Source organism: Rhinolophus sinicus, linkage group LG05 (genome assembly GCF_036562045.2).
Source record: "Rhinolophus sinicus isolate RSC01 linkage group LG05, ASM3656204v1, whole genome shotgun sequence".
NCBI lineage: Eukaryota > Metazoa > Chordata > Mammalia > Chiroptera > Rhinolophidae > Rhinolophus > Rhinolophus sinicus.
Genome location: NC_133755.1, coordinates 79,622,084 through 79,642,255, shown reverse-complemented (window position 1 = coordinate 79,642,255; position 20,172 = coordinate 79,622,084). Strand labels below are relative to the sequence as shown.

General features: G+C 58.3%; 1 protein-coding gene across 2 annotated transcripts in view; it reads left to right on the top strand.

The window, feature by feature from the left end:
* The window catches only part of TNXB (tenascin XB), a 47,802-nt gene that overhangs the window by 15,016 nt on the left and 12,614 nt on the right, over positions 1-20,172 (top strand). The window contains exons 5-20 of one of the 2 annotated variants that reach the window (XM_074332725.1): positions 669-825; positions 1,001-1,264; positions 2,053-2,799; positions 3,971-4,339; positions 5,429-5,722; positions 7,466-7,756; positions 8,091-8,396; positions 10,183-10,512; positions 10,880-11,191; positions 13,701-14,006; positions 15,000-15,284; positions 16,555-16,842; positions 17,137-17,445; positions 17,999-18,313; positions 18,438-18,761; positions 19,130-19,441. In XM_074332725.1, the coding sequence (XP_074188826.1) occupies positions 669-825; positions 1,001-1,264; positions 2,053-2,799; positions 3,971-4,339; positions 5,429-5,722; positions 7,466-7,756; positions 8,091-8,396; positions 10,183-10,512; positions 10,880-11,191; positions 13,701-14,006; positions 15,000-15,284; positions 16,555-16,842; positions 17,137-17,445; positions 17,999-18,313; positions 18,438-18,761; positions 19,130-19,441 (5,209 nt within the window). Of the gene's footprint in view, positions 1-668; positions 826-1,000; positions 1,265-2,052; positions 2,800-3,970; positions 4,340-5,428; positions 5,723-7,465; positions 7,757-8,090; positions 8,397-10,182; positions 10,513-10,879; positions 11,192-13,700; positions 14,007-14,984; positions 15,285-16,554; positions 16,843-17,136; positions 17,446-17,998; positions 18,314-18,437; positions 18,762-19,129; positions 19,442-20,172 lie in introns of both variants that reach the window. The other variant, XM_074332726.1, reaches the window with a different exon arrangement.

The following is a 20,172-nucleotide window of genomic DNA, read 5'->3' as shown; positions in this document are numbered from 1 at the left end:
AGGAGACAAGAAAAATGCCTAAAGGGAAATGTCATGCCATAGGTCACACCCAGATTACACAGCCAGGGGCAGCTGTCCGTGGGGAGGCTCAAGCCTGGGCAGATGCTTTAAGGAGGAAGTGAGGCTTGAAGGGGCACCCCTCATCTACTTCATCTGTTTTGACAGGAGTAAGCTTAGGAGAAACTTTGTCCTGCTAAGGAAGTTGGGGTGGGGGGTGCAGCCAGAGGGAGAGACCGGGTGTGTCAGGGAGAGCTCTGGCAGATAGCTGATGAGTAGGCTAAAAGACAGTGCCCATGAGAGGGGACTCTGAGGTCACACTGCCTGGGTTTAAATCCCTGCCATGTTCAATGTTGGTAACCTTGGGCAAGATACTTTTCATCCTTTTGTACCTCAGTTTCCTCATCTGTCTAGTGGGAATACGACCTGCCTGATAAGGTTTGTATGAGGATTAAGTGAGTTTATTACATAAGTTGCCTTAAACAGTAGCTGGCATGGAGTAAGTGTTCTAGCTCGTTTGCTGTCACCACCCATGCTCCCCAGCTGTATGGGGCCAAGGTCTACATAGTCCCGGGTTGACACTGCCTGGAATTGGTGAAAGGAGTACAAGGGGGACAGAGCAGCAGGGCAGGAGTGCCAGCCTTGATCCACCTGGTCTCTCTCTCTTGCAGACGCATGGGGCGAGCCCCCCATTCATGGCGCGGGTGCCCAGCTCTGCCTCAGCCTATGACCAGAGAGGACTGGCCCCTGGTCAGGAGTACCAGGTCACCGTCCGCGCCCTTCGAGGGACTAACTGGGGCCCTCCTGCCTCCAAGACCATCACCACCAGTGAGAGCTGGGGCTGTGGGGCCAGGGCCTGAGTGGAGATCTGGACGTGAGGGGGAGGGAGGAATCTGCCTTCCAGAAAGGCAGAGGGGAGGGGTTGGGGGCCAGGATCTTAGAGGCAAAGTTGGTGACTAAGGAACCAGCCTCCCAACTGATCCTTCCTCTCTATTCCAACTAGTGATCGATGGCCCCCAGGACCTCCGGGTCGTGGCTGTGACTCCAACCACACTGGAGCTCAGCTGGCTGCGCCCCCAGGCCGAGGTGGACCGATTTGTGGTGTCCTACGTCAGTGCTGGCAACCAGAGGGTGCGGCTGGTAGTACCCTCTGAGGCAGACGGGACGGTGCTGACTGACCTGATGCCAGGCGTGGAGTATGTGGTGACTGTCACTGCGGAGCGTGGCCGGGCAGTGAGCTACCCAGCTTCTGTCAGGGCCAGCACAGGTATGGCCGCCCAGGGCTCAGGGACGGGCCTGCTACCTGATATAGTAGCCCCTGCTTCGGGAACCCACGCGGGGCTCACAGGTGCTTCTGAATACACTTGGCAGGGTGTGTGGCAGTCCCACAGCATCTGCTGGGGGCCTTGTTTTGTACCAAGGGCACTGGGGAGACAGAGCCCTCAGGCACTTCCTATAGGAAGGCTGCTGGCTGGCTGGAGTATGGGAAGAGCTGCCCATGGAGAAAGCAGTGAATAGGAGATGCTGTCCAACCCATGCAGGTGGGGGACAGCCCTCGTGCTCACAATCAGTGGTCAGATCTCATCGGGACTGGAATTAGGCCGATCGGAGACCAGCACTTCTGTTGACTTTAGAATTTGGGGTTTGGGGAGTTAGGTCTCATGGCAGCAGTTTTCCACTAACCTCAAGGTCTCTTAACAGATGCCTGGATCTTTCTTTTCTTTGCCTGTGACAGAGGGACACCCACCTCGCTGTAGCTCACATCCTGTCCTCCCACTTCCCTTTCTCTCCTTCAGATGCAGGGCCCCACCCGCTGGCTTCTCTCTTCTTTCTAGGACGCCAACAGTGGTGGGTTTGGAGGGCCAGTGGGGTGAGGGGCTCCTCGGACATTGACTCTTTTTTCTCGGTTCTCTTTCCAGGTGGGGCTGAGGCACATGGACGAGGCCTCTGGCTCCAGTGGGGGGGATGGAGAAAGGGACTGCTGTGGGAGGAGTGTGGGGATGGGGGTGCTGCCACTGACCTGCCCTCCTCCTCCCCCTTTTTTGCCCCTGGCAGCACCAGGCCACTACAGTTACCCGGAGGTGCACCCCCCAGCCCTGCCCCCCAGATCCCGTCCTCGGCCGGCCCCGACCCCTCGGCCCCCGCGGCCGGCTCGGCCTGCTCGGCCCCCTCAGCCTGCGGAGGAGGGGCAGGAGGAGTCTCGGCCTGGGCCTAGCCTGCCCCAGCCCTCTCGGCGGCCGTGGGGCAACCTGACCGCCGAGCTGGGCCGCTTCCGCGGCACGGTGCAGGACCTGGAGCGCCACCTGCGGGCTCACCGCTACCCACTGCGGGCCAACCAGACCTACACGTCGGTGGCGCGCCGCATCCACGAATACTTGCAGCGGCGTCTGGCGGCCGCCCCCGCCGTCTCCCCCTCACCCCCGCGGGGTCGCGCCCTCCCCACCCCCAGCCCCGACTCGGGCACCTGGAAGCGCGACTCCAACCAAGGCATCTACGGCCTCTCGCCCGAAGGCGTCGGTGGGGTGGCTGCACCCCGCCACCCCAAGCCCGAGGTGCTGGGCAGTTCTGCTGATGGCGCACTACTCGTGTCCCTCGATGGGCTCCGCGGCCACTTCGAGCGCGTGGTGCTGCGCTGGCAGCCCCAGCCGCCCGCAGAGGGCTCCCGCGGGGAGCTGACGGTGCCTGGCACCGCGCGCACGGTCCGCATCCCCGACCTCAGGCCTGGCACTACCTACCATGTGGAGGTCCACGGGGTGCGGGCAGGGCAGACCTCCAAGTCCTACGCCTTCATCACCACCACAGGTAGCGTGCGCTCGGGCTCAGGAACACCCATCCCCTGCCCAGGCTCACCTGGCACTGGGAGTCTGCATCCCTCCGTTCCTCCCACTGCTCACTGCTCAGACTGGCACCCCCCACCACTCCCTTCCGCCTTCAAGCCCTACCCTGTCCTTTTGCTGTGGGGTCTGGACGGCTCCAGGGATCCCACAGCAAAGCACACTCTCCTGTGTTTCTAGAACCACCTCATCGCCAGGGTCCTGGCAGATAGATACCCAAGGCCAACCAGACCTGGTCTTGAGGTTCCCTAGTTTTCCCTCGGGTTCCCAAGGCACTTCTGCCAGGATTGTTGTTCTAGGCCACAGAAGGGGCATTTGGTGGGAGCGGGAGTGACTGCACACTCACTGGAGCACTTTGGGTGGGATAGGGTAGGAGTGAAACCAGCGGTTCCCCCGCTCTGACTCACTGTGGTGAGGGCCGCTGGAGACTGTGGTCAGTGGTTACTATTCCACAATTTGGCCTTGACCTCAGAGGGATACATTGAAACTGCTTGGGGGTGGTCTTGAAGCCATCAGGCAGCATGTGTATGTGAGGGGGAACCACTGCTTCTCGAGCTGCCTTTCCAGATCTCCTGCCTCACTTCATGCTGGTCTCTCCCACAGGAAGATATCCGGGCTCAGGAAGGGGTGCTTTGTGGCTGCCATGGCTGGGGGATTGTGGACCTCTTCTTCCTCCATAGGGCCCTGATGCCACCTGAGCTGGACGTCCCCCTCTTTCCCTCTCCTCTCACTACCCATTCTCTTGCATCCTCCTTCCCTAACACCACCTTACCCTCCTTTCTTCCAGGCTTCTCACTGCAGCACTAATGGAAACCACGACCACCACCCACTGAGGTGGGAGATACGTGTGGGGAGGGACATGGAAGTCTGAGGGCTGGAGGTCAGAGGAGTCCTGTGGGGGTGGGATGGCAGGCTTTATTTCATTTGTTACCTGCAGGCCTGCATGTTCAGGTGTGGTGGACAACAGTGTTTGCAGGACCAGGCAGACCTTTGGGAGGATGAGGTGGTCCCGCGTGGGCCCAGGAACAGAAAAGGGAGACTCTGTAGGCTTTTAGAGGCTCAAACAGAACCTGGGGGCTGCGGTCCCTTTCTGGCTCTCATATTCTACTCTCCTGTTTTTCTCACCCTGCTCTTTCTAGGGTCCTCCCCCTTGGGCCTCTTGGGGGCCACTGATGAGCCTCCTCCCTCAGGCCCTTCAACGACTCAAGGGGCTCAGGCCCCTGGCCTACAGCAGCGCCCCCAGGAGCTGGGAGAATTGAGGGTGCTGGGCAGAGACAAGACAGGGCACCTGCGCGTGGTCTGGACAGCCCAGCCTGACACCTTTGCCCACTTCCAGCTGCACCTACGGGTGCCTGATGGGTCAGGGACACACGAGGAATTACTGCCAGGGGACGTCCGCCAGGCTCTGGTGCCCTCACCTCCTCCTGGAATGCCCTATGAGCTGTCACTTCGTGGGGTGCCCCCTGAGGGCAAGCCTTCTGCCCCTCTCATCTACCAAGGCATTATGGGTACATCCTGGATTCTGCTCAAGCCAGGGTCCTGAAGTTGGGGGAGGGGCTGGGCCATCAGGACTTCAGGGGTGGATGAGGATTGAAGGGCAGGGCTGGTGTTTGGGTGGAAGTGGTGGGAGAAAACGAGAGAAAAGGAGTTGAGAGTTCAGAGGCAAGAGGGATGGAGGGGGTCTGAGAACAATGATAGGGTGGTCCGGGGAGGGGACTACTCCAGAAAGAGACGGAGAAGGGAAGTCCGAGGTTGGGGCAGGGATTCAAGAAGAGAGGCTGTAGGCCCCTGGCTCTGTCCCTGTAGCTTTCTTTGCCCTGTGTCCTGCCCCCACATCCTGCTCATTGCTCTGCCCCATAGATCTCAGGGTGGGTGTGGGGAGGCCTCTGGCCCTGAGGATGCTGACCCTCCACCCCTCCTCTTCCCTTCGGCCCCCACCACCCTGTCACTGGGCAGGCTGGCATGAGGGTGCTGCCCCCCACCCGGAAAGCCTAGCCTGCCATGGACAGTGCCCCCATGGTCCTCTCAGCCAGTGTTTTTGCTGGAGGTGGAGGTTTCTTGGTGTAGGAAGCACCACAGCCATCCTTCATAGACGGGTGAGGTCTGCAGAACCAGTGACGGCCAGGGCCTGAGTGCCCGGCTCTCACATTTCCCTCACGGTCCCTCTATGGGACCAGTCCCTGCAACTCCAGGACAGAGAGGCTGACAAGGGAGAGAGAGAAGTTCAGGTGGACTGGAGCCTTCAGACTGCTCTAGAGCAGTAATGGGGAGTTTCAAAACTTTCAGGAAGAACCATGGGGGCCTGAAACTTGCCCATAAACCCTGGTGGGGAGAGGGAGTGGGGCCTATGTGAGGGGTGGGGAAGCTGTCACAAGGGAAGAGCCAAAGCTGTCACTCCAGAACAGAGGTTGAGGGGGGAAATGCCCCCTTCCCAAGAAGGCTGGTCACAGAGGCCTGAGGGCTGAGGAAATGGAACCTTCGCCGTAGGGAGGGAGCTGTCCAGGCTGGAGTGAGCCAGTGGGTAGAGAGGAGGGACGGAGGCAAGGGCAAGGCAATGGTTGAGTCTTGCTGCTTTGCTTTGCCCCCACCACCCCCAGACAGGGATGAGGAAAAGCCTGGGAAACCCTTGGTCCCACCACACCTTGGCGAGCTGACAGTGACAGATGTGACTTCCAACTCCCTGCTCCTGCACTGGACGGTCCCCGAGGGCACGTTCGACTCCTTTGTGATCCAATACAAGGACAGGGATGGGCCCCAGGTGGTGCCAGTGGAGGGGCCCCAGCGCTCTGCCCCCATTACCAACCTGGATATGGGCCGCAAGTACAAATTCGTCCTGTATGGGCTTGTGGGCAAGAAGAGGCACGGCCCCCGAGTGGCTGAAGCCAAGATTGGTAAGTGAGAGCAGGCATGCACACCCCTGCCTCTGCCCTCTGCATGGTCCTGAAGGGGGTCTTCCCACTGCTGTGGGAACCTGCTTTGGAAAGTCCAGGAAGGCTTCCTAGAGGCAGGGGTGCCTGAGATCAATCCTGAAGGGAAAATAGTGGAGGGTCAGGTTAGAGAGGTTGAGGAGGGCAGTGCAGACAGAGGGAGCCATGGCGAGCAAGGCAGGAGTGAGTGTGTCCCTGTAGGTGCATCGATGTCTGTTTCCTCTGGACAGCAGGGCACCTGGGAAGCTGAGGGAACTGGTCTCGTGTATCTGGCAGGAGCTTGGACCTCATTTGAGGGTCCTGGGGGACCTCTGAAAGGTTGTAAGTGGGGGAGAGACATGATTCAATATTTATCTTCCAAATAACACTGAGGCTGCTGCAGAGGATAGCTGAGAAGTGAGTGAAGAGAAATGATAATGGCTGGGTTGGGATGGTGGCAGTGAGGCTGGATGTGGGAGGGAAGGAGAGTGAGGGCCTCCAGGTACCCCCACATGTCTGGCTCAGTCCCGTTTCCGGAGGCTAGGAACAGCAGAGATGAGGAACAATGCAGCAGGACACTTAGATAAGCATCTTTGAGCATTTGTTAAGGTCACACGTGTTCCAGATGTTCTAGGTGCATCATCACATGTAACCCTAACAGTGGCCCTGGGCAGCGTGCCTACGTTATATGTGGGGAATTGAGGCACAAAGAGGGAGGAATCACGTGAGCAGAAAGTGATATACCGCTGCCCCCAAGGGTGTGGAGAGCAGAGGGGAGGCCTGAAGAGGGGATGTGGGTGTCATGTGTGCCAGTGGACAGGAGCCAGGTTGAGCATGTAGGAAGGGGCAGGGCTGCTGGAACCCTGGGATGGCCAACACTCAGGGTACGAGCAGAAGAAAAGGAGCCTCCAGGTAACCTGAGGGGTCACTTGTGAAGAGGGGCAGAGCCTCAGAGAGTGGTGTCCTGGACGCCAAAATGAAGGGTGCAGTTAGGCATGTCAGATTCTGTAGGAGTGATTCAGGGCTAGAGTGTCCGCAGGACTTAGCAAGGGCGTCCTCACCACTGACCCTGCTGAGAGTTGCTATGGAGGGTGGACGTAGGTTGGGAGGGTGATGGAGGTGAGGATACGACTACAACCAGTGTAGACATCTCTTTCAGGAATCTGGGTTGGGAATCCAGAGCAAAGAGGGAGGGTGGAGGAGCTTGTGTCGCTGCTGATGGTACAGGATAGGGAGTGGGGCTGGTGGTACAGAGTGGGAGCGGAGGCGGAGGGTGGGGAGGGGCCCGGGCACAGGTGTGGGAGGCTCTCCCACATTCATTCACTCCAAGTATCATGCTCCCGTCTCTTGGAGGAGAAACGAGCTAGTAGTTAGGCCTGGAAGCAGTAGAGCTTGCTCTGGAACACTTCCCTGGCCATGGAGATGTGGAAAGAGCTGGCTGGGCTCCCTTCTCTCCCAAGCCCCTCTCCAGGCTGGGGATAGAGTCAGGGCCACACTAATCCATACATTTAGAAGAAAGCATCCTTCTTCTAGGTGGGCATAGCCTGTTGCCATTGTACACAGCGTGGCAAGCAGAGTGCTGGCTGGATACAGTCCCTCAGTGCTCCCTCAGCCACGCACTTTTGTGCAGTGAACAACCTGTACAACCTCACACAGCATTTCTACGTGGGAGATGGATGCCCCCTCTTTGACCTGTGTCCCTCCCTTCTTTCTACTCCTTCTCCCTAGTGCCTCAGAGGGATCCCAGCCCAGCAGCTCCACCCCGCCTGGGAATGCTGTGGGTGACAGATCCCAGCCCAGACTCGCTGCACCTCTCCTGGACTGTCCCCGAGGGCCAGTTCGACTCCTTTATGGTCCAGTACAGGGACAGGGATGGACGGCCCCAGGTGGTACCCGTGGAAGGACCAGAGCGCTCAGTCATTATCTCCCCTCTGGACCCTGACCACAAGTACAGGTTCACTCTGTTTGGGATTGCCAACAAGAAGCGGCATGGCCCCCTCACGGCTGACGGCACCACTGGTGAGTGGAAGCCACCTAAGCCCCATGTGACCCCTCCCAGCTGTCCACACACTTGCCCTCAGCCAGGAACCAGCTGGGCCTCCCAGCGTGACGGCTGGCCGCACTCCCAGGCTGAGGGGCGGCCAGCCTCCCCTGCTCTGCGGGGCCCGGTCCATCCCATACAGCTATTCCCCAAGGCCCAGGAGATGTGTCATACCCTGGTGGTGCCAGACTTCCCAGGAGCTCAGCACTCACACTAATTGAATATGACTCTCCAGGTGTGACAACCCGTCCAAACCCCAAATCCCAATCTCAGGCTGCCAGTTTATTTCTGGCTGGATCCTCTTATTTACAGCCCCAGAGAAGAGAGAGGAGCCCCGCCGCCCAGAGCGCCCCGCGCAGCCGCTGCTGGGGGAAGTGACTGTGGCTGGCTCAACTCCAGACTCCCTGCGCCTGTCCTGGACGGTGGCCCAGGGCACCTTCGACTCCTTCCTGGTCCAGTACAAGGATGCACAGGGGCAGCCCCAGGCGGTGCCCGTTGCAGGGGACGAGAATGAGGTCACCGTCCCTGGCCTGAAATCTGACCGGAAGTATAAAATGAACCTCTATGGCCTCCATGGCAGGCAGCGCGTGGGGCCCGTGTCTGTGGTGGCCACCACCGGTGAGTCCCTCCCCTGCCAGCCCACGTCCTCTGAACAGGACCTGGGGACCTGGCCCAGGGCTTCTACACATCTTCCTGCACCTTCTTTCTCAGCTCTAATTCTCCCAAAGCCTCCACCTTCTTCCCCACATCCCAGGACTTCTCATGCAGCCACCAGCTCTACAGAAACTTTCACCGCCTTGCTTCTCCATCTCCAAGAACAGGCCCATCTCCCCATTCCGAGCCCCTGGAATTGTCCCTCCACACTGCTGTCCTCCCCACAGGTGTCCTCAGCCACTGTTCTTTCCCTGTGGTTTTCACTGGGCCTCTGCCCCTCCCGTGACCTGGCTCAGGCCATGGTCATGTCTAAGCTTCTGTCACCTGCTGCCCACACCCTAATGCAATTGCCACTCTATTCAGAGCTGACAGATCCAAGGGACAAGAACACCACGTTTCCCCAGCCTCTGTCCAGCAGGAAGGGGACTCCTCCCAGCCTCCCGACTCCCTGACTCCAGCCAGCTTGGAGCAGGGCGAAGGGCTTGCTTTCAGCGCCCCTCCCATGTTCCTCCACGTGTCCAGTCTCCCCACATAGCACCATTTCCATGATTGTGTGGCATCATGGTTGGGAGCCTGGCTCTGGAGCCAACTGCCTGGATTTTAATCCCAGCTCTGCCATTTACTATCTATGGGACCGTGTGTGAGTTACTGAACCTCTGTGTGCCTCAGCTTTCTCATCTGTCAAATGGGGATAAGAATGGTAACTACTTCACAGAGTTGTTAGAATACATGCAGCCCTCAGAACAGTGCCTGGCACATTGAAATTGCTGTTTAAGAGTGAGCTGCTGTTGCTCCCTGGCTCTCCTGCTTCCTAGTATCCTTTTCCCTCCTTCCTGGTCCAGCACAAGGATGCGCAGGGGCAGCCCCAAGCAGAGCCCATCGTGAGGGATGAGAATGAGGTCACCATCCCTGGCCTGGAATCTGACCGGAAGTATAAAATGAACCTGTGTGGCCTCCGTGGCAGGCAGCGCGTGGGGCCTGTGTGGTGGCCATCCTCTCCTGGGTTATCATTCTTGCCTGCTCCCTCCTCAATCTCCTGTCCCCTAAGTGGTTCCCCATGGACCCGGGAGCGGGTCACAGAAGGGCTGGCTGCCCTTGCGCCAATGTCCCCGGTCCATGGAACCTCAGCAAAGACGTACCTGCAGCAAAGGGTGGGTAGGTGCCTAGGGCTGCCATTCCAGACCCAAGCAGGGAAGAGCAGGGCCCTCCCCCACGCACGCCACCCCACCCCACCCCCAAATCTTTCTCCCACTTTGGTCTGAAGCCCTGCCTTAGCAATTTATTCCTTAGGGATAAAGTGGAGGGAGGGGCTTGGCTGCCGGGGAGGCCTTAGCCAGAGCACATTTCACCTCCTGTCCTGCTAGGGCTGCTGGGAAGCCCTGGGGAGGGGCAGAAGCTGAAGGGAGGAGTGCCCCTCACTTTCCTGAGGTCAGCACTGTCAGTGAACACGGTAGAGAGATCCTCAGAGGTTCCTCTCTTCCCATCTCAACTCCTTTCTCAGACATGCGGGGAGACCCTCCCCCACAGGAGCCACCAGTGCAGTCCTGCCAGCGGTACATGATGGGGGCTAGGGGCCCATCTCAGCCCTGTCTCCATCAATGAGCCACTGAATGGCTAATACAAAGGTCACAGAAACCGCTAGACCTACAGCCTAAGGACTATATTTGTTGGATGTACCTGACTGTCACGATTAATGTCACCAACAAAGCAAGTTACCCTTTAACCTGTATCCCCTGATATCTTTTCTCAGCCCACCAGGAGGTTGTGGAGGAGACCTTCCCCACAGAACCCAGCACAGAGGCCCCAGAGCCCCGCAATGAGCCCGTCCTGGGGGAGCTAATGGTGACAGGATCCTCCCCGAACTCCCTACACCTCTCCTGGACTGTCCCCGAGGGAGAATTTGACCACTTCCTTGTCCAGTACAAGAACGGGGACGGGCAGCCCAAGGCGGTGCGGGTGCCGGGACACAAGGACGAGGTCACCATCTCGGGCCTGGAGCCAGACCACAAGTACAAGATGAACCTGTACGGCTTCCGTGGCGACCAGCGCCAGGGCCCCGTGTCTGCCATCGGGGTGACAGGTGAGTGGACGGTGGAAGCCCCACTGTCTGATGGGGGAGGGGTGCAGGGGCCCCTCTGCTCGAGGCTGAGCCATGCAGCCCGTTGTGCCTCCCCCTTGTGATCCCCGAGGACCAGCGGTCCCCCTGGGCAGAGCAGGGCCTCCGTGAGTCGTGCTGGTGCTGCCCTGGGTGCCCACAGCTGACCCGGAGGCTCTGGCATGTTTGTGAGAGGACAGTTGAGCAGGACCACCCAGCCCCAAGGAGGGACTTCTCGGAACCGAGTCCAGGGCCCCCAGTCATGGCCATGGCTTCTCCATCCTTGTCCCCGACACCAAGGACGTGTCCGTGGACCCTGCCTCACCCCCTCTGTGTCTGTCTGTCTTCTCAGCTGCAGAGGAAGAGCCTCTGGGGTTCACAGAGGCCCCAGAGCCCCCCGAGGAGCCCGTCCTGGGGGAGCTGACAGTGACAGGATCCTCCCCGGACTCGCTGAGCCTCTCCTGGACCGTCCCCCAGGGCCACTTCGAGTCCTTCACCGTCCAGTACAAGGACAGTGCTGGGCGGCCCCAGGTGGTGCGCGTCGGGGGTGAGGAGAGCGAGGTCACCGTGTGGGGCCTGGAGCCGGGGCGCAAGTACAAGATGCACCTGTATGGCCTGCACGGGGGGCGGCGCGAGGGGCCTGTGTCCACCGTGGGCGTGACCGGTGAGTGATGGTGGGGATCTGGTTTGTTTCCCTCCCACAGACGGTCCCCAGACTCCCTGTGCCCACTACTGTCTTGCATCAGTGGAACCCTATGGCCCTTCTTGCTTGGGGAAGACCTAGAAAGAGCAGTTCACAGGGACTGGGCCCCACTGAGCCCCAGCCCTGAACAAGTTTTAAATTTTCTGTGCCTCTCTTTCCTCAATTTAAAAATTAGGCTTGTACCACCCACCTCAGAACTGTGGTGGCGATTCAATGAGTGAGCGACACAGAGCTCTAGGCAGGGGCTGGCACAGCGGGAATGTGCTGTCAGTGCTGGCCACTGTCATTGTCATGACCCTCCTTACTCGGGTCTGCTCTGTCCCCTTTGGCTGTTTCAGCGACTTAGATGGTCCCAGCGTGCATGAGACCCGGGCCTCCTCATCCATGCAGCTGGATGCTGTCTTTACCACTTACACAGTGAATGACCTCACAGCAGGGAAGGACGTCCCTCCCACCTCCCTCCCAGACCCAAGTGCAGGGCCACCTCAGCCACCCACCGTAAAGGACCCAGCCCAGGGACCTCCTGCCCAGAGCCTAAGCACAAGGACCTGTGTCCCAGGTGGCCTCTGGGACCCCCGGCTGACCTGCCCACCTTGGTCACACCCACGGGCGTCTTCCCCTTTGTTCACAGGAACAAAGACACATTTTTGAAAAACAATTTTTACTATAAGGGAAAAGATTACAGATTTAAAAGCTGAGGAACAGATAGGTTTCCAGAGCATGGTTTCTGTCCTTCCACGAAGCCCGACCTCACAGGGACGTGGTCGGCATAGTTTCCAGAACCTCCAACTCCCGAATCTGTTTCTGTCTTCAGTCAGTGCTGAGAGTAGGGAGAGGGGAAAGCCACCCTGAGCTACTGTTCTGTGGGCCTGGAGTAGCAGGGTAGAGGCTCCTGCCAGGTCCAGAACCTGCGGCCTCAGTTTCTCCTAGGGTGACCTCGGTATGTCCTCGGCTGTCGCACTAGACTGGGAGGCCCTGGCTCTGGTCCCTGGGTAAGAACGGGCTGTCAGGCACAGGAGAGGAAAACTGCGTTTTGGAATCTGACAATGAAATACAATACGATCCCAGCACCTATATCTAGAACCTGCTAGACACATGGAGGTGACGCCCCTCAGCTGCCTCATCCCTCCCTCCCCACTCAGGCTCATTCCTGTCTCCCTGAGGCCTCGTCAGCAGCCAGCCCACTTTTAAAGCAGGTTTTATCTGTCTGGAACCAAGTCTTCTCCGCAGGAGCCAGAGAAATAGGCTCTTGGGAACCCCCCACCACTCCGCCCCAGTTGCCTCTTGGGACCACCTTCCAGATCCAGTCACTGATGAGAAGTCTCCCCGACTCAGCTCATTCTGGGGCGGTGGGGACTAGCGGGTCCTGAGCTCGGCTTTTCCCAGCACAGACATGCAGAACACTCGTTAATTTAACAAACATTGTGGAGTACCCATGAGTGCCGGGTGCTGGGGAAACAGCAATGACCAAGGCCGAGCTCCTGCCTGTGGAGCTCATTCTAGCAGAGGGAGACAGGCACCACGTTGCACAAATATGTCAGCGGTACCGTATGTGACAGTGACAGGAGCTGGGGGGAAAGCAAAGCCCAATAGGTGAGTGGGTGGGAACGCGGGCTGGAAAGGGCCAGGGAGCAAAGACTGAAGGAGGGAGGGGACACCTCAGCCTCTGGGGGCGGGCACTCAGGGCAGAAGGAAGGTGCCTGAACATCTGTGGACAACAAGGAATGTTTTAGCCGGGTCTGGGGGCGGGGCGGGGGTGATGTGAGAGATGATTGTGTGGGGCCTCAGAGGCCATTGTGAGGGCTTGGCTTTTGCTCTGAGTGAGAGGGGAGCTGTGGCAGGAATAAGCTTGGACTGATGTGTTAACAGTGGAGGACAGAAGAGCGGTGAGGGTGGGAGAGGGAGGTGATTCAGGAGACTGTCCTGTCATCCAGCCAGAGCTGCTGGTGCCTGGCGATGGCGGCAGTGGTGTTGGTGAGGAGAGGGTCATCTTCTGAAGGTAGTGCCAACAGGACTTGCTCGGCTTGGCTGGGGTGTAGCGGGGGCTCAGGAGACACTGGAAGGTAGCTGTGGTTTTGCGGAGGTGAGGGGGCCGAGGAGACAGCAGGTGTGGGGGGAGCCCTGAGCTCGGTTTTGGACTGTTGGTTTTGAAACACGCATTAGGCACCCAAGGAAGACGCTGAGCAAACAGTCTGGGAGTCAGCAGGGTGATCTGTGGGGGGACTCGGAGCCATTGAGGCACAGATGGAAGTTGAGCCACTTTCCCAGGTTTCCGTGCCGGCTGACACGGCTCCCCCTAAGCCCCAGATCCTGGCAGGGACTTAGGGAAGGGCTGTTGGCCAGACAGATGTTGCCAGGCAGTGTAGGTTTGCATCAGACTGGCCTCGCAGGCACCACAAAAACAACGGACATAATTGCCACCAAGGGAAAGAAGGGCTTTTCCTAACAGCTCCCTCCATCTCTGTCTCAGCTCCACAATCAGAAGAGACTCCTCCAGCCACGGAGCCCCCTATGGAGCCGCGCCTGGGGGAGCTGACAGTGACAGATGTGACCCCCAACTCCATGGGCCTTGTGTGGACAGTCCCCGAGGGCCAGTTTGACTCCTTCGTGGTCCAGTACAAGGACGGGAATGGGCAGCTCCAGGTGGTACCTGTGGCCGCGGACCAGCATGAGGCCACCATACCCGGCCTGGAGCCTGCACACAAATACAAGATGAACGTCTACGGGCTCCATGGCGGGCGGCGCGTGGGCCCCCTCTCTGTGGTAGCCGTGACGGGTGAGTGAGGGGGCCAGGCAGTCCCCATCCCTGGTTATGCAGAGTACCCCACCCACAACCTCTCCCAGGTCCTGCCTCAGTGGGCTCTGCAGGTCCTCCTGGGGTCACAGGCATCTTAGTCTCTTCCCTGAGCCGTTGGCTCCTCACTGGGGCTGGAACCTTCCCTGCCCTCCATTCCCCATCTGCTCTCCACCGCCTCCCCTCCTCCCTCCCCCCCCCCCCCCCCCCGCCCCAAACCACAGTCTTCCTTTCACTGGACCCAAATCCGGAGCAGACTGTCTCTGTCTCTCTCCCTCTCTGATTGTCCACAGCTGTGTCCTCCCCTTCTCTTTACAAACCTACTGTGACACACTGCCACCTCCCTGTGCTGCGTTATTCTGTTGGGCTTAAACATTATCCATTCCTTGAACCCCTTGTCAGAGGTACTCAGCCCCCCGGCCTTACTGTATTTCCTCACCTTTGGCTTCCAGGGCCTTGCCGCCCTCGTGGCTTCCTGGGTGTAAGTTTCCACCATTTTCGTGCTGTGGTGAATAAAATAAAATACATAGGGTTACACAGGAAACCAATTATATCGATATAGAGTTATCAGAATATTTTAAAATTCAAATTTATGATTTAGTAATACAGGGACTTCTTTATTTGTTCATTAAATAACAAGTGGCACGTGCAATAACCTACCCACCTTTGGAAGTAGTGAGAGTGTAATTAGTATTTTGAAGTCTGCAGTAATTCTAAGGTGATGTGAAAACATCTGTGATTCCTATTGGTGAGAATCATAGGTATTGCTAGTACCCGTGGTTGGTTTCCTGTGTTTGTCACTGAAGGAAACGCTACATTTCAGTTAGAGGTCAGTGAAAATGTAACCGTTTCCCATCTCAGTTTGAGGCCCCTCAGGCCCTGGGAGCCCAGGGGCCCTGTGAGAGGGGAGTTCTCCCTTCAGAGATCTTAGCCGGTGTTCTATGTCTTTCCTGATCCTAGTTCCCCTCCCGCCAGCCCCAGCCACAGAGTCCCCCCAGAAGCCGCGCCTGGGGGAGCTGACAGTGACAGATGTGACCTCGGACTCCGTGGCCCTCTCGTGGACGGTCCCCCAGGGGAAATTCGACTCCTTCGTGGTCCAGTACAAGGACAGGAATGGGCAGCCCCAGGTGGTACCTGTGGCCGCGGACCAACGCGAGGCCACTGTCCCCGACCTGGAGCCCAATAGGAAGTACAAGTTCCTGCTCTTTGGGATCCAGGATGGGAAACGACGCAGCCCAGTCTCTGTAGAGGCAAAGACGGGTGAGGGGGACCCCCATGAAGCTGAGCCTGAGGCTCCAGCCTTCCCACCCTTCTTCACACTGCCTGATCGCCTCCCTCTTCTGCCAGCTCTACCCTTTGTCCACTTCCTCTGTTTCATTGAAAAAGCCACACTGCCTGACCTGGCCCAAGGCAGATGAGAACCAGGAACATGGGCCAGTTCCTGGATCCGTTTCCCCTGCTGACTTTTCCTCTCCTCTCCTAATTTCTGCTTCTGTTGAATGGGGGAAGACCCTTCAGACTCCTTCCTGGGAGGTGGAACATCGGAAACTGGGGTGCTGAGAAAGGGGATGAAGGGAGCCAGGAGCCTTTCTTGCCTCCCTAGGGCTTGTGGGTCCTCAGCCCTGTGTAGCCATCGTCTCCTGAGAGTTTTGCTGTCTCCCCTCTGACTCTCACCCTATTGGCTCAGGCCCATCCGGTCCCATAGCTGCCTCCCCAAAGGGACCCCTTTCCTGCTCTGTCCTTTTCCTGGTGCCTCAGAAACTGGGGACTCCAGGAGCCCAGGGCTGGCGGCCCAGTTGGGCCCAGCCCAGCTGTACCCCTTTCCTGTGTTTCAGTCCAGGCCCTCCCCTGCCCCTGGGGGCCCCCTGTTGCCAGAAAACTCTCCCAATAACAATGCCGTCAGCATCCTGTCTGTCCAGGACAGCCTCAGGCTAGCTCCTTCTCAGGCCTCGGGATGGATCCTTGGGCAGACACCAGATTCTTCCCTGTCTGAGCTTCCCTTCTTCTCCCCTCCCCCCACTCACATGTAGGCAGCCCCCACTCCTCCAGCAGGACCTGTAAGGGTTGCCTTCATCGTATCATGCTTCCCCAGCTGCTATCTGTCCCCATCAGGGATCCTGTGGCCCTTCTGATGTCCTCAGGACCCTCGGATTTCCCCAGGGGCCTGTCAAATCATAAAGAGTGGGCTCCTTGGTAAAAGGAAATAGATATACAAGTCTGTGACAAGCTGCACCCTGCTAGGGAAGCAGTCTCTAAGCAGTGGGAAGAGTCTGGACAGCAAGATGAGGAAGATAGGCAGAGCTAAGGGATCTTCCCAGAGATGGCTCAGGACTGAAGACCCCTCCCACATTGCTTAAGTGGGCAGAGGCACGGGGCAGCTGGGGGTGGGGGTGGGGATGGGAGGGGGATGGAAAGATTCGGGGGAAGCACTGATCATTTGGGCAGTTGTGGGTTTTTCCAACTCTAGTGGGAGGCAGTCAGGGAGTCATTTTGGAAAAAAAGAAACACAAGAACCTTTCTTCTCTGTCAGCTACCCAAGGGGACACCAGCCCAGGGTCCCCACCCCGCCTTGGGGAGCTCTGGGTGACAGACCCCACCCTGGACTCACTGCGCCTCTCCTGGACGGTCCCCGAGGGCCACTTCAACTCCTTTGTGGTCCAGTTCAAGGACAGAGACGGGCCCCGGGTGGTGCCTGTGGAGGGCCATGAACGCTCGGTCACCATCACCCCTCTGGACACCGGCCGCAAGTACAGATTCCTCCTGTACGGCCTCCTGGGCAAAAAGCGCCATGGCCCTGTCACTGCAGACGGCACCACAGGTGAGGGCATCCCCTGCAGGGCCTGCGTCTGTTCCTGGAGGCTCCTTGGAAGCCGTCTGGCACCCTGCCCGGTCAGGGCCGTTGGTGGTCATTTGTGGTGGCTGCCATCACGGTTGTTACCTGGTCCCAGCCCCCAGCTGGGGTCCACTCCCCCTCTCCTTGCATAAGCCCATAGCACCAGCCCTTTAGGACTCAGCCATGGCAAAGCCCTGTCTCCAGACTTCTCCATCCTGCCCTTCGAGGTCAGCCTTCCAGAAACATCTCAGCCATTTCCTCTTTGTGTCTACATCTCAGAGACTCAGAGTGCTGTGGAGGATCCTGGAACAAAGCGTCCCCCAAAACTCAGTCTGGGGGAAGAGCTGCAAGTGACCAGTGTGACACCAGACTCCGTGGGCCTCTCCTGGATGGTCCCCGAGGGCCAGTTTGACTCTTTCGTGGTCCAGTACAAGGACAAGGGTGGGCGGCCCCAGGTGGTGCCTGTGGGGGGTAGCTCCCGGGCGGTCATCGTCTCGGGCCTGGACCCTGCCCACAGATACCAGCTGTTGCTCTATGGGCTGCGGGAGGACAAGCGCGTGGGTCCCCTCTCTGCCATTGCTGTGACTGGTGAGTGTGGCTGCGGCCAGAATACACTGTTCCCCCTTCCCACCAGGCTCTCCTGGCCTGACCCAGCCACACAATTTCTGAGCTTCCTATATCCCTGTGTTTGGGGGAAGGGATCAGTTTTATGGAGGTATAGCTTTCCCAAAATAAAACTCACCCATTTTAAGGGGATAATTCCATGAATTTGGGAAAATGTGTAGATCATGAAATCATTACCACAACTGAGATATAAAACCTTTCTCTGGACCCCAAAAGTTTGCCTGCTCCCCTAGCAGTCAATTCCCCCAACCTCGTCCTCTGCAACCACTGATTGCTTTCTATCCTTTCAGTTTTGCCTTTTTAAGCATTTCATTTGCAGACTCACACAATACAGTCTTTCGTTTTTTGGCTTCTTACGCTTAGCACCGTGCATTTAAAATTCATCCCTGTCTATCAATAGTTGGCTGTCTTTGTTATTGACCTCTTGCCTTCACCTCCTTCCCTCCTGCCCTCCCCTCAGACAGAACTGGTACAGTGACAGACCAGTCACCTATCTCTACCTGTCTCTCTGAACCAGCCCCCAGGGAAGAAATCGAAGCTGAGACCTCAGCCCCACGCCTGCCAGAGCCTGAGCCCCAGCTCGGGGCGCTGACTGTAGACGAGGCCACACCGCACACCATGCATCTCTCCTGGACGGTCTCGGAGGGAGAGTTTGACTCCTTCGAGGTCCAGTACACAGACCAGGATGGGCAACTTCAAGTTGTCAGTTTAAGGGGTGATCAGAATGACATCACTCTCTCAGGCCTGAAATCTGACCACAGATACTTGGTGACCTTGTACGGTTTCCATGGCTGGCAGCGTGTGGGTCCTACCAACGTCGAGGCCCTGACAAGTGAGTGAGAGTTGCTGTGCCACCCTGTTTCCTTTCAGATAGCATGAGAGCCAGAGATGCACGGAGGCCACGGGGACACCTGCCCCCTTCTCAGATCCTTCTCACTCTCCCTGTCTCTGTTCAGCCCCAAGGGAGGAGGAGGATGAACCTTCAGAACCTCCCACTACCGACCCCGAGCCTCCCATCAAGCCGCGCCTGGGGGAGCTGGCCGTGACCGACGCCACCCCCAACTCCCTGCGCCTCTCCTGGACCGTCCCCGAGGGAGAGTTTGACCACTTCCTTGTCCAGTACAAGAACGGGGACGGGCAGCCCAAGGCGGTGCGGGTGCCAGGACACGAGGACAAGGTCACCATCTCGGGCCTGGAGCCAGACCACAAGTACAAGATGAACCTGTACGGCTTCCGTGGCGACCAGCGCCAGGGCCCCGTGTCTGCCATCGGGGTGACAGGTGAGTGGACGGTGGAAGCCCCGCTGTCTGTGATGGGGAGGGGTGCAGGGGCCCCTCTGCTCGAGGCTGAGCCATGCAGCCCGTTGTGCCTCCCCCTTGTGATCCCCGAGGACCAGCGGTCCCCCTGGGCAGACCAGGGCCTCCGTGAGTCACGCTGGTGCTGCCCTGGGTCCCCACAGCTGACCCGCAGGCTCTGGCATGTTTGTGAGAGGACAGTTGAGCAGGACCACCCAGCCCCAAGGAGGGACTTCTCGGAACCGACTCCAGGGCCCCCAGTCATGGCCATGGCTTCTCCATCCTTGTCCCCGACACCAAGGACGTGTCCATGGACCCTGCCTCACCCCCTCTGTGTCTGTCTGTCTTCTCAGCCGCAGAGGAAGAGCCTCTGGGGTTCACGGAGGCCCCAGAGCCCCCCGAGGAGCCCGTCCTGGGGGAGCTGACGGTGACAGGATCCTCCCCGGACTCGCTGAGCCTCTCCTGGACCGTCCCCCAGGGCCACTTCGAGTCCTTCACCGTCCAGTACAAGGACAGTGCTGGGCGGCCCCAGGTGGTGCGCGTCGGGGGTGAGGAGAGCGAGGTCACCGTGTGGGGCCTGGAGCCGGGGCGCAAGTACAAGATGCACCTGTATGGCCTGCACGGGGGGCGGCGCGAGGGGCCCGTGTCCACCGTGGGCGTGACCGGTGAGTGAGGGCTAAAGGGCCCCCAGGGTTGGGCTTGAGAAAGGTCCCATTAGTGCAGTCTCCAGTGTCCTCCCCTGGATTACCCAAAACCTCAACCTCTAACCCTCATTGTCCACTTAGCACCTGTGAAAGGCGTGGTACCAGCGGGAGGAGCAGGGCAGGAAGTGCCTGCCTGTCTCAGGGAGGCCTTGGTTTGCGGCCTCCGGTGCAAAACTCCTCGTGGTTTGCCTGGGAACTCTGGAAAGAACTCGGGTTGTGGGTTTGCACATATGCCTTGAAATATTAATGCATTCAACTAATATTTATTATGTAAAATTTCAAACATGTTTACAAAGAGAAAGAACAGTATGAACTCCCCTGTATCCATCACCCTGCTTCAACCAAATGTCAGGTCCTGAGTCTGGCTCCGCCACGCCCAGTCCCTGCCTGCCCTCCCCACAGACTGTGTTCTTTGTTAGCAGCTTTACTGAACTGTAACTGACATACCATAAAATGCACCTGGTATCGATTTTCAGTATATTTAAAGAATTGTGCATCCTTCACGACTACCTTGTTTTTTTAGCACCCCAAGAGGAAACCTCATGTCCAGACCCTTTTCAACGCCCAGCCCCACGCCGCCCTAATATTCTTTCTGTCTCTGTAGATCTGCCATTTCTGGACATACCATATAAATGAAATCTTTTGTGTCTGGCTTCTTTCACCAGGCACATTTTGGAGGTTCATCCATGTTG